General features: G+C 42.2%; 1 protein-coding gene and 1 long non-coding RNA gene across 3 annotated transcripts in view; one reads left to right on the top strand and one right to left on the bottom strand.

Moving 5' to 3' along the window:
- LOC138747144 (uncharacterized) overlaps positions 1-11,923 on the bottom strand; it is a 30,020-nt gene extending 18,097 nt beyond the window's left edge. Inside the window, exons 1-2 of the long non-coding RNA XR_011347337.1 lie at positions 11,547-11,923; positions 5,760-6,478 (exon numbers count right to left, since the gene is read on the bottom strand). This is a non-coding gene — a long non-coding RNA (uncharacterized lncRNA). The remainder of the gene's footprint in view (positions 1-5,759; positions 6,479-11,546) is intronic.
- ppl (periplakin) overlaps positions 1-13,010 on the top strand; it is a 127,421-nt gene that overhangs the window by 41,883 nt on the left and 72,528 nt on the right. Inside the window, exon 1 of one of the 2 annotated variants that reach the window (XM_069906100.1) lies at positions 10,702-10,956. The exons of the other annotated variant lie outside the window; for it this stretch is intronic. Coding sequence (XP_069762201.1) covers positions 10,919-10,956 — 38 coding nt within the window. The 5' untranslated portion in view covers positions 10,702-10,918. Of the gene's footprint in view, positions 1-10,701; positions 10,957-13,010 lie in introns of those variants that run through there. 2 annotated transcript variants of the gene reach the window in all.

Genomic DNA, 13,010 nt, shown 5'->3' on the forward strand with positions numbered 1-13,010 from the left:
CCGCTCTTCCATCTTGTCCATTTTCTTTCCCATTTCTGTTAAGGTCATCTCCATTTTATTTATTTTCTCTTCTGTGTTGTTTATTCTTTTTCTTAAATCCTTAAATTCCTGTGTTTGCCATTCTTTAAATGATTCCATGTATCCTCTAATAAGAGCAAGTATATCCTTTACCTTGCCTCTCTTTTCTTCTTCTATTTCACCATACTCTTCCTCTTCTTCTTCCTCTGGGTTGGCCATCTGTTGTTTCTTTGTTGCCCTTTCCTCCTCTTCTTTCTTGTTTCTGTTGTCTTCTGTGGTCTCTTCTTGCTGCAGGTGTTCTGCAGCTGTCGTTGCCGGCTGTGGAGATCGACTCCCCAGCTGGTCCCCCCTCCCGTCGGTGTGTTTTTTTTCATTCGCATCGCGCATGCGCGAAACTTCGCGCATGCGCGGTTGCGCACTTTTACTCGGCTCTGCGAGCCATTTTTGTAGTCCATTATTTACCGACCTGAGGGAGCGGGTTTCTCTCTCCGCAGCGGGCCTCTTCGGACAGGTAAGGCCTTCACCTTTTTCCTCCTTTGTCTTCTCTTCCTCTCTTCTTACCGTTGCTTTCGACTTTTCTTTTTTTGTCGCCATCTTCTTTCCACCTTTATACTCACTTTTCTGTAACTTTTATTTCTGTGCCTTTGTGTTTTCTCTTGTTTTTCCCGACTTTTCTGGAGAGGGCTGGAGTTCACCGTCCGGCCACTACTCCATCGCGTGACTCCTCCGAGAATGTGGAATTTGAAGGAACAATGTAAAGATCTGGGCACTCGGCTTTGGGCTATGAACTGCTACTGGCATGAAATAGACAGAAATGGAAGTGTTGGCTTCAACAACCAGCACCCGAGGTCAGTGGAAGGACATAGTCAGGACAGTCAGTGTGTTCACATTGAAGGACAATCACAGCTCAGTTGTACGAGGAATGTAATGACCTTCCTACCACAGTTCATAAGGAAACCTCCAACCACATACAAAACACAGCAGTAAAACACAAAAGTCTGCAGGCACCATGATTGAAGTTAAAAACAGAACGCTGGAGAACCTCGGCAGGTCACAAGATCACAAGAAAAAGGAAAAGAAGCAGGCCATTTGGCCCATCGAGTCTGTTCCATGAAACCTCCTTGAGCTAAACTGTTCTAACATCTAGTTCCAAGTTCAAGCCTTGTCCCTATATCCCTTGATATCCTGACCGATTAGATACCTATCAGTTTCTAAAGAGGAAATTTCCCCAAAGATCCGGCCTCCACTGCTGCTTGTGACAACAAATTCCACAAATCCACTACCCTCTGGCTAAAGCAATTCCTCCCCATCTCTGTTGTAAATTGGTAATTTTTAATTCTAAGACACAGCAAACTTGGCCTCATAAACATGGCTTTTAAGGTAGCTTTATATCAAGGTAATTAAATCAATGAAATGAAAGCTTAACTGCAAATTATAGTATTTTTATTGGGTCACATTACAGAAGTCACTATTTCTGTAAAAACTCAGACCTAATGCTTGAAATATGAAAGGAACTATTTGTAACTAAAGCATGCTATGAACTTGTCATGATTGGATATTTACTTTCATCCAATATATCTCCAACTAGGTTACCAAATTGAGAAACACAAGAAATGTAGATTCTGTAATCTGGAGTGAACAAAGAGGAGCTGGGAGGAACTCAGCAGACAGGCAACTTCCACGGAGAGAAGCAGTCAGTCAATATTTGTGCTAGAACACTTTGTTGAGATTCACAAAGGGCTCCAACCCGAAACGTTGACAGACCCTTTCTCTCCATGAATGCTGCCTGCCCTTCTGAGCCATTCCAGCATCTCATTGTTCACTAAAGTTACCATCGTGTTTGTAGATCTGTGATTGGGAAAGGAAGCTCCCTTCAGTTCCCACCAAATTTTAATGCACATTTTGAACACACATGATACCTGTATATTTCCCAGCATTTTGAATGGACTTTATAACTTTGCAACTACACAAATCAATTTCCTCTAATCCAAAGAGTGACCTCATTGGAGCTGAACTCATCAACTCTAAAACTCAAACCTAATCCAAAATTACTGTTTTACTTTTAATTCACTGCAAAACCCAGCATTTATTGTTATAAAAAAATTGGAGAGCGAGGATCAAAGTTTCAGCATTCCCCACAGGGACCAACCACCCAGTCGGACTGCCTGTTAAAGGAGCCAACAGTAGTTTATTTTAAAAATACCACGACCGCAGGGACTGGCCGAAGATGCCAGCATAAAACTGGAAGACCACCCCTCTCCCCCATTTAAGAAGGAGAATCAGAAGAGACGACCAACGGGACGGTGACCTCAGTGGTGGATCAGCAAGGGGCTGTGAGGTTGAAGATGGCACAGGCGCTGAGCTGTTGGTGACTCAATGCAAGGCACTCACACAGGTCAAAGGACTTGCACCAGGCTGCAGACTGCTGAAACTGGCTTGAGACTGGCTGAAAAGGTACCAGGTATCGTAACCAGGATGCGAGAGGGTGCTGGAGCTTCCTGATCGTGTCGGAGTTGTGCATCTGGAGCTTGGATGCTGATGGATCAGACTAAAGGCTATGCGGCTGCAGAGGCTGTAGGAGCGCTGGAGGCGAATGCATGGACACTCCGTGACTTTGGGGGGGGGGGGGGGCGACATTCTCTTGCTTCCTTTTCTCTGACCATAAGGAGCGCTGGGCAATTTTCTGCTGATAGCGAATCTTGGTCTTACAGTAGACATAAGGAAATTTTGTGTAATATCACATTTTCTGTTTTATTACATGACAATAAAATAATCTTGAATCTTCTTGAATCACTTGCGAGGCTATTTTGGAATGATTGGAGTCACATGGAAGCAACACCAGCTAGGGATAACCAGTTTCCTTCCCCAAAGGACATCAGTTAACTGAGCAGGCTTTACTACAATCTGGTCTTTTCCAGTTCTGGATTTAGTTAACAGGTTGAATTTAAGTTCCCCAGCTAACACTCTGGATTTTGAGCCCATGCCTCCAGGCCTTTGTGCACCAGTAAATGGTGCTGGGAATCTGAAGGAAGAATGGAAAATGTTGGAAGCACTCAGCAATCAGGCGGCGTCAGTGGGAAGAGAAACAGGGCTAACATTTCAGCTCCAGGAACCTCCGTCAAAACTGTGAGAGAAAACCTTGAGGAAGGGCTCAGGCCCCAAATATCAGTTATATAGCTTTACCCTCCTATGGACGCTGCAAGACCAGCTGAGTTCCTCCAGCTATTTTGTGTTTTTACTACAATCACAGCATCTGCAGATTTTTGTGTTTCACTTCAAGAGAGAAATCTAGTTAGTTTTCAGTAACAAGGAGGCAGGGGAAGAAACAAAGAGAATTTCTCTGATCATATGAGTCCAAATGACAATTACAATCAGATGTGGCTTTGTTATGTGTTGCTCATAACAGAACTGTGGAGCATGCCCAGCAGGCCAGCCTATACTAATAAAGAGAGAAAAATTGAGTCAAAGTCACATTGGTGGACAGTATGGACAGTTCGGCTACAGGCAGAAAAAAAGTGAGCCTTTGGATCACCAGACCATTACCATAATTAACATAACGATGTTGCTGCAGTACCTTTTAACTGAAATCAAACAAATCAAGAGACAAATTGCAACATGTTACGTTGAGAGGCATAACTGGAGAACATTTCTTCTGCAACAGTTAGGTTAACTGTGGTTTTCAAATGACCGAACAAAACAGTCGCAATTCTCCCAAGTAGCAGAGCTAACATCAAAACTGACAGCTGTACTGACTGGCCCTGTAGCATGTTCCTGCAAACATAAGCCAGGTTTCAAAAGATAGATCAATCAGGCTGTCTTCTGCTTAGAGGGCAGAGGGTCGTGTGTCTGTGGAACTTGTTTCCACAGGCGGCTGTGGGAGCAAGGTTGTTGGGTGTATTTAAGGCAGAAATTGGCAGGTATTTGATGAGAGTATTAAGGGGAGAAGGCTGGGGAGTGGAGCTGAGTGGGAGGATGGATCAGCTCATGATAGAATGGTAGAGCAGGCTTGATGGGCCTACTTCTGCTCCAATATCTTGTGATCTGTGAAAGTGATCAAAATGTGTTGACTCTCCTAACGGGGAATTAGCAGCATTAAACTTCCATGTAAATAACAGGGCACATTCTTTTGTAAGCCAGGTGCCAGGAATATCTGCTTTACCCTTCACTCTGCTTTCCTAAGGAAATGGTGAAGAAGAGTTTATTTTTACCTGGATGCCTCACTTAGCACTCAATGGGCTGATTAGAATTCACTGTAAAGGGAACCCTTGAGCCTTTACCAAATGTAAAAGAGTTAGATAAATGAAAGCCTTTCCTGGCCATTCATTCAACAATGATCTAACATACTGTGGGTGCTGGAAGAATGCTGTTAAGCAGGAAATGCTGGAAATTATTAATATCTGCAGAGAAACAAAGTTAGTATTGAAGATCAGTGGCATTTTGGACGGAGGAGTATTTATGCTTATTTTCTAGTTCTCATGAATTGTATTTGGAATGTTACCAGAAGAAAGTACAGGAGGGAAATTCATAGGGCTCCAGTGTTATTGTGTCACCAAATCATGAAGCCATTCAACTAAGAGATAAACCATTCAGACCAATATGTTAACCCTATTTTTCCTTTCACATACCTTTCTCTTTCTCACTACCCCCTCCTCCAATTCTCTTGCTACCCACCAATGATAGGGACATCTACAGTCATCAATTAACCTACCAACCAGCACATGGAAATGAAGCAGCACACACAGGGGAAACCATGGGCTGACAGGGAGAACGTGTAAACTCCACACATTCAGCACCAGGGGTCAGGATCAACTCTATGTCACTGAGGGCAGTGGGATAATCATCCCTCTTGTGTTCACTTGGGCTCCTCTCCTGGAGATTCCGTGTCAATGTAAACTGCCACTTTTTGTGGGCCCGTGCTTTCATTACCTGGTCCTGTTCCTAGCTCTTAATGGAATCAGTGCCTTCCTTCTCATTCTGTGGTTGTTACCTCGAGTTCTCCCTTAAGCAAGTCTATATCCCCTGTTGGGTGGGTGATTTTATTTCTGTTCTTTAGTTGGTCTCTGGAGCTGTACGGCAGCAGTACTAATCACTGTACCACTGTGTCCTCACCAGCGAGACGAGTATATTGGTGGCCTACATTCTCGTTGGCAAGCTCAATTCTATAAATGCTCTCAAGACCCTTATCTTGGGCATGAAGAAGGCCCCTCATATCCACCTTCCTGCAGAAACACTGTGTGTTGCTTCTCTAAAGAGGATTGATTTTGACCCCCTCGAGCTAACTATGCAGAGTTTGCACATACTCTCTGACTTTCCACTGTTTATCCTGCTTTCATTCTGAGTATGATAGAATAATTAACTTCCATAAATACTAGTATAAATGAGTGCTTAAATCTCTCTTCTTGGTTCAGGCGAATACAATTGGTGTCAGAGGCTTGATCTGTAGATGGTTACAGTTGAAGACTTTTTAATTTATGTGGAATGCACAAATGATGGCCAGTGAGGTCACATAATTTCTTGTGGTTAGATCAGCCAAATAGACAGGTTCCTGTGTGAATCCATCTCCCAAATCTATACATGTACAAGACCCATATAATGATTCATGTATCTCCAACTGAATAAATCTTTGTGGATCAACAGAAAATATTCTGAGAATATATTTGTATTAGAAGAGATAGCAGTAGTCATTGAGATCTGATATACGACCAGATGTGGCAAACTTTGCACCACAAAAATGTCCTTACCTATTGTATTTGTAGCTATGCATGGTACTTTAGGAATGACTTCTCCATTTCTGTCACACCCTTTCCAACGCATAGTATTAAGAATGTGGCCTCTCCAGTTTAAAGGGTTGAAACTATGAATTCTACCACAGTGTATGACTGTGAGGGCCTACAGCTCAAAACGTGGGGTTGGCCATTTAGCACAGAGGAGAAATTTCTTTATCCAGAGGGTCGTCTCCTTTAGAATTCTCTATCCATGGGTACGTGGAGGTTCAGTAGCTGAGTATGTTTAAGGCAGAGATTGATAAATGTTTCGATACTGGGGAATCAATGTATCAGTAATGATTTTATTGAATGGCATAGGGGAAAATGGCCTATGTCAGCTTCTTTTCTAAGACACTGTGGTAATTTTCCTTTCCTCTTTCCAAAAGCTGGCATGAAATGGACACATAAGTTGCATTCAGAAATTGTAGTTGAATCAATGTAAGTAGAGATGGAGCTGCACTGTGATGTCATCAAGCCAGGCTTCAGTCCGTTCATTGTCTGTGGTGCAGTACTGAACCTGAACTTTTCTTGCTACAGTTGCCCCGACGTCCAGAATGCCATTACTTGTTTCACTCATGGAGCAAGATGAGGACCATTAGAACAGTGTAGTTTGGAGTAGTCGATTTAGGCCTTTCCATAGGACGATGTATCCCCTTTTTTCAAGTGTGGCTTTCTGGGGAATGCTCTGTTACAGACTGAAATCAAAATAATATGCTGTTTGTGTGCAAAAGTTGCTGACAGGAAATTTATTTCTGAAATGTATAAATTATTACAAAGCAAGATATCTAAATTAAATATTCATTAATCGAAATTAAAATGGGAAAAAGATTTGGAAATTACAATTGATCAAGATGATTGGAGATCTATATGTAAGAATAGCATGACTAATATTATTAATGTTCAATATAGATTAGTTCATTATAATTTTTTACATCAATTGTATTTATCTCCTCTGAAATTAAAGAAATAAAATTTAATTTCTTCAGATTTATGTTTTGATGTTTCAAAGAAGAAGGTTATTTTTTTACATTCAAGTTAGTTATGTGATAAGGTTAATTTTTTGGATACAACTTAAGGAATTTTTAGAGAAAATTTTAAAGATTTAATTACCAATGGATCCAACATTATTTTTAATTAGGTAATTTTAAAATGTTGAGTTTGACTTTGAGGTTGACTAAGTATCAAGTTGTGTTTTTAAGGTTGGCAATGGCTGTAGCAAGAAAATGTACAGCTATTACTTGGAAAAATGAGATTGATTTGGGAATGCAGAGATGGCATTTGGAGGTCATGTATTTCACTGGAAAAAAAATAATGTATAATTTATATGATCATTATCTTTTTTTTTCTAAAATGTGGAGTCCTTATTTGGATTATATGGGTTTAAAATGCTGAATTCCCGGGAGTTCGTCATGGTGGTGTTGCTTTGATCCGTGGTGGTCTACTGTGGTTTTGATGGTTTAAATCTCCTTCTTTCTTTGGGGTCTTTGGGGGTGGGAGGAGGGTGGATTATGGGTGTTGGGGGGGAGGGGGGAGAGGGGTTTTCATTTCTATTGTATATTCAATTTTTTTTAATAATTAAAAAATTGCAGACAGGATGTAGGCAGACACCATTGTATTTTGGAGGGAATTAGTCCAGTAAAAAGACATAGTCATGCATGAACTGGCTGGGGAAAAGGATTTCAGTGCAGGTAAAAATTAGGTCATCTATTCTGGAACCAAAAGGTTAAAACAAAGTACTTAATGAATTGTGGAAATTTAGGTCTAATGAAGCTGGAAAGAGGATTAGGATATTGGGGCCTGTGATCTTAGATGTAGAACATAATCAGACAGGTTAACGTAATACCAGCCTTCATAAAAGAAGGGCTGGAATATAAAGGGGTTAGAGGTTCAGCTGCAATTCATTGCAAAGTCTTGATTTAACTGTGTCCAGATCACTATTAGTGTTTCTGCAAAAGTGGCCTTGAAGGGAGTCAAATTTAAAGGGTTGTAATCCTGAAAGTTTGCTGGTGAATGGATAATTCATTTGAAGATTTCAACTTTGTCTGATAGTGGGATGGAGAGTAACAATTTGTGGAGGTCGGAGAATCCAGGACTTGAGAACAAAACACAAAAACTAGAGCCGGAACCACATGGAGGGTTGTGGTGGGGGGGTGTTAGGAACCACTTCTGCACGCATGTGCAGCGTAATAATTATCGCAATGCTATTACAGCACTTGTGACTCAGTTTAGAATCTGACATTGTGAGGAGTTTGTACGTTCTCCCCGTGTCTGCATCGTTTCCTCCTGGTGCTCTGGTTTCCTCCCCTCAAAACGTATGAGGATTGTAGGTTAATTGGGGTATTTGGACACCAGGTATGTCTAAATTAAAATGTGGAAAGGAATTTGAAACTTTTCCTCAATTGATGCTTGGTTAATTGGTCATTTTAGATTTTGGAGTAATATACTTCTATCAAGCAATAAAGAATTACAGCACAATGTCCAATGGAAAGAATTTGCATAGAGCTCAAGATACAGAGGTTGAATGTATTGAATGGCATTAAGGCCCATCCCAATCTTAAAACAAGTTGTAAAATCTGTTATGATTGTCTCTAGGCTGCGTTGAAGGACCCTGTCAAATTTATCCTGGTCTCTAAAACTTTGAACTATCTATTGTCCACATTCCAACTTTTAATTAAGTAGGCTACGTAAAATAAAAAATGAACTCTGCTGCGAATACCTATCAACCCAGACAGCTTCAATGGGGAAAAATAGACTCAGTGCTTCAGGAAAATGTCCTTTTATCAAAATGAGGGAAGGTTAGAAATGAAACAAGTTGCAAAGAAACGGAAGAAGTCTTCATTAATAGATTATGAATGAAAACATTATCTCTACTTTCTTGCTTTTGAGAATTCACACAAGGTGTTTGAGGCTGTACTTTAATGGAATGAACTTATAAACTGAACAGAGATTGGCACAAGGGGCTTTCATTTCTCATGCAGTCTCGACCTTGTCTGTCAAAACAAAAATGTATAGAATCAGATCACTCTCTTCTGTTAATGGTGTCATAAGAGAATCATGTAGGTTCTTGTCGGTGCTGTGGTTATAAAATGTTCCAATTCTTTTGTCCTCTTCCAATGCCCCTCAGAGGGAAATAATTCACCCTTTCCAGTCTCTGTGCTGAGTGAGTGTTGAGGAGGAAATCAGTAGAAAATCAATGAATGTATCAGCAGCCTAAATAATCTGACAAAGTATTTTCTTCATATAGAATAAGTCTCAAGTGGATGGTTGAAACCAAATAAAAACATCCCATTAAAAGTGCATGGAATATTAATCAATGAGGCATTGATTAATCAATGAGGCAAAAATCAACAATATTGTGCAAAAAAAAAACCAAAGTAGAGCAGGAATTCTCATGTACTGGGCGGTGCATCTCTTGATCCTATCAGGGTCCCTAGATTTTGGGAATGTTTCTATAAAATGGGAAGCTGATTGGGAGTAAGACATGCCAATTTACCACATCCATATTATTGATGTAGATAACAAACAACAATTGTGCCAGCACTGATCCCTAAGGCACACCACTTGTTACAGGCTTCCAGTCAGGGAGGCAACTATCTACTACCACTCTCTAGTTTCTACCAGAAAGCCAATGTTTAATGTAGATAATCTACCTTTCCTTCAGCGACATTCCTGGTAACCTGCTCAAAAACCTTAATGATTTGTTAGAAATGATCTGCCATGGAGAAAGCCATGTTGATTATCCCTAATTAGTCCCAACCTATCCAAGTACTTATATATCTGGGCTCTTAGAACACCTTCCAATAATTTACCCATTTCTGACATCAGATTCACCAGCCTACAATTTCCCGGATTATTCTTAAAGCCTTTTTAAAAAAACATTAGCTTTCCTCCAATCCTCTGGCACCTCACCATGTTCAAGGACCTGGCACCAGCCGCTCTCAAGGTCTGAGTGAATAACCTTGTGGATTTATCTACATTTATTTGCCTCAAGACAGCAAGCACCTCCTCCTCTGTTCTGTAATGGGTCCACGACATCACTGCTGCTTTGCCTCACTTGTATAGACTCTGCGTCTGTCTCCCAAGTGAATACAGATGCAAACAAAGTCAATTTAAGCTCCGCCCCACCTCTTTGGCTCCATGCGTAGATGACCCTTTAGGTCTTCAGCAGGGTCAGTCTTATCTCATTATTCTTTTGCTCAATACATCTGTAGAAGCCCTTGGGATTTTCCTTCACCTTGTCACGCATTCTTTTAGCTCTGCTGATCGCCACTTTAAGTACTTTCTTGCATTTCATACCCTGCTGCCTAGACCATCTCTGCACTTCCTCCCTCTTCACCTGGACCGTCTTATCTCTTGAAAACCAAGGTTCCCTTTACCTGTTCGGCTTTTCCATAATTCTATCAGGAACATACAAAGTCTGTATTCTCATCATGTCACCTTTGAAGGCCTCTCCCACTTACCGGATCCAGACATGAGATTTTAATGATCACAGTAGATATTAAAATTCCTTGGGAGTGTCTATAGAATGGTGAATTTTAATTATATTCTATTCATCTCTTTCTGTTAATTCCATTTGCTGTGAAATATTTCAAATGGCTTCAACTTAAGTCACCGCACAGAGAGAGAGGGAAAGGTCCAGAGGAGTTTTTGGACTATAAGGAATCACTGCAGTTTAAATGATGTGGAGATACTCTTTTTTTTTCGAAACTTTATTTATTAATTTTAACATATGATGTGGAGATAGCCAGTTGAATCAACAGATACGCCCTTCAGAAAATGTTTCGATTAATTTTCAACTGTGGCATGAGGAATTACTCTCCTGGTTCAATCACACACACGAATCCTCCTCTGTGTGAATGGGAACGCAGAAACAGAGCCAAAGGGCGGGACCGCCGACTGCCCATCAAGGTTGCTGAGCGACCGTGGAAGCCAGCGCCGCGGCAGCCAATGGGAAGGAAGGGCGGGGCTCCAGGGCGCTGTCAATCACTGGGCCGCGCGGCAGGTGCGATCGCAGAGCGCTCACCTGGCGCCAGCGCTGTGCGGAGCCGCGCAGGGTCGCTTTTTCCAAACTCGGCCGTGATCGTGGAGGATCGGGACTTGAGCCTCGTGAAACCAGCTCTCGGGAAACAGGCAAGATGTTCAAAAAGAAATCCAAAAACACGCCTCCCACCAAGTAAGTGCTTTCCTATTTATTTTTAGTTCTTGTGGCCTTCGGACTTTATTGCATTGTGGATAAGTTGAAAACGCTTTCCTTGCAACGCTGGGGCTTCCTTGAAGTGCCCCCCCCCCCCCCCCCCCACCACCCCGTGCAGTCCCTGAGCAGAGAAGTGTCGGGCTGGTGTCCTATCGCCCGTTCGTCCTGCCTGCCCTGTGCAAATGCAATGGCATTCGGCTGATGGGGGTTCAGTGGGATTGGGTAACCCCCCTGTGGGGGGGAGGGGGGCAATATTACCTTTGATTCCCTAAGCAAGTTTCCTGACCGAGTATTGTTTTCCCAACACCCTTTAAAACTCGATCGGGTGTGGCCACTGAGACAACGTCTCCGCGTCTATCGAGGTGACGGACAAGACCCTGGATGAGAGAGCGGTGATGCCCCGAGTTTCACTGGCTCTTCGGGCACTTGGCTGCAGGCCGCAAGGACACCTGGAGCCCGGATCCTAATTGCAATGTTGGAAGAACTGGATGTCGCCCCCACCCCCCCGACGTCTCGGCCCTGAGCCCGTCTTCAGTGAATATTACCAATCACACCATCTGCCGACTTGCCTCTTTCACCCCTCTCCGAAGGCTCGGGTTGATTGGGGACAGCGCACGACGAGTGGCCGTCCTCCGGCAGGTAGAATCCTCCGCTGCAGCCCATATCCCGAGGCCATCCTGCTCTGCTGTGGGCGGAGTGCATTCATCCAGGTGACACTGGTGTAAATGACTAACTCGACAAGTGTTTCATTCTAAAATCACGGTGGCCACATCAGTGGTTGGATTGAACGTCTTCCTTCACTGGAGAAAATCGTCTGCAGAATATCCAACCACTGAGTTGAATGTATCAATTCTCATGGTGATGAGTTTGACCCCCATCAAGTCTGCTTGACCTGCCTTTGAGGACCCCCATTATGTTGTTGGACAACACACTTTGTTCTCAGAGTCGATAACCTGGACTTGTTGCCTCTAATTTAAAAAAAAATCATTCCACAGGCAAACAGTTAAAGGGCACCTGTTGACGATCTCATCTTTTAGTCAACCATTTTTAGAAAAAGGAACAAGAATATATACATTGCTTGGCTGTTGGTGTCAGAATAACATGTAGTTAATAGCTCCTTTGGCTGTAGGAATTCTTTGTTGGTCTTCCGGTTCCAGTCTTGTTGATCTGTGAATTGAATTGTTTTATCTGCTAAGGCCTCAAGCTCTGGAATTCCTTCCCTTAATGTTTTTGCTTCCCTTTTCTCCTTCAAGGTGGTCCTCAGAGTTTTCTCTATGACTAACCTTTACCACCCCTGCCCAACAATCGCCTTTACTCGTGTCATCTCTGCGCGGTGTCACCAGATGTTTTGTTTCGTTGAGGTCACTCTCAGAACTTTTTGTGATGATTCGGCCTAAATTCCATAAACAGCGATTTCTCCCATTTACTATTTCTATTTTAGCCTTTAATAGAAATTCTATAGCTCTAATTCAGTGGTTTTCAAACTGCCCCCTGAAACTCACATTCCACCTTAAGTATTTCCTATCCCGTTGGTGCTCGATGATTGGTAAGGGATTACTTAAGGTGGGATGTGAGTGGGAAGGGAAAGTTGAGAATCACTGCTCTGAAATATTTTGCTTGAGAAAAATTGTCAATGGGCCATTTTTCCTTTGGAGTTATGAAAATGTGCACATGACGAGTCAATTGGGGACGATTAAAACAGTGGTTTTCAAACTTTTTCTTTCTACTCGCAAACCAACTTAAGCAATCCCTTACTGATCACAGAGCACCTGTGGCACAGGGATTACTCAAGGTGGAATATGAGTTTGGGGGGCAGTTTGAAAACCACTGCTCCAGTTGAAAGGACCCATCTCTATTTTTGAGAGCACAAATATTGGTTAAGTAATGATCCAACCGACTTTTAAGTGATACGCAGATGCATGAGAAATACTGGTGGCCATTGTCTACTCAACAGCATAATGATTATTGTAAATGTGGAAGATTTTCTCTATGAAACTTCGTGCAGAAAGGTTGAAGCAGTTTTATATACTTGT

This window comes from Narcine bancroftii, chromosome 12 (genome assembly GCF_036971445.1).
Source record: "Narcine bancroftii isolate sNarBan1 chromosome 12, sNarBan1.hap1, whole genome shotgun sequence".
Taxonomy (NCBI): domain Eukaryota; kingdom Metazoa; phylum Chordata; class Chondrichthyes; order Torpediniformes; family Narcinidae; genus Narcine; species Narcine bancroftii.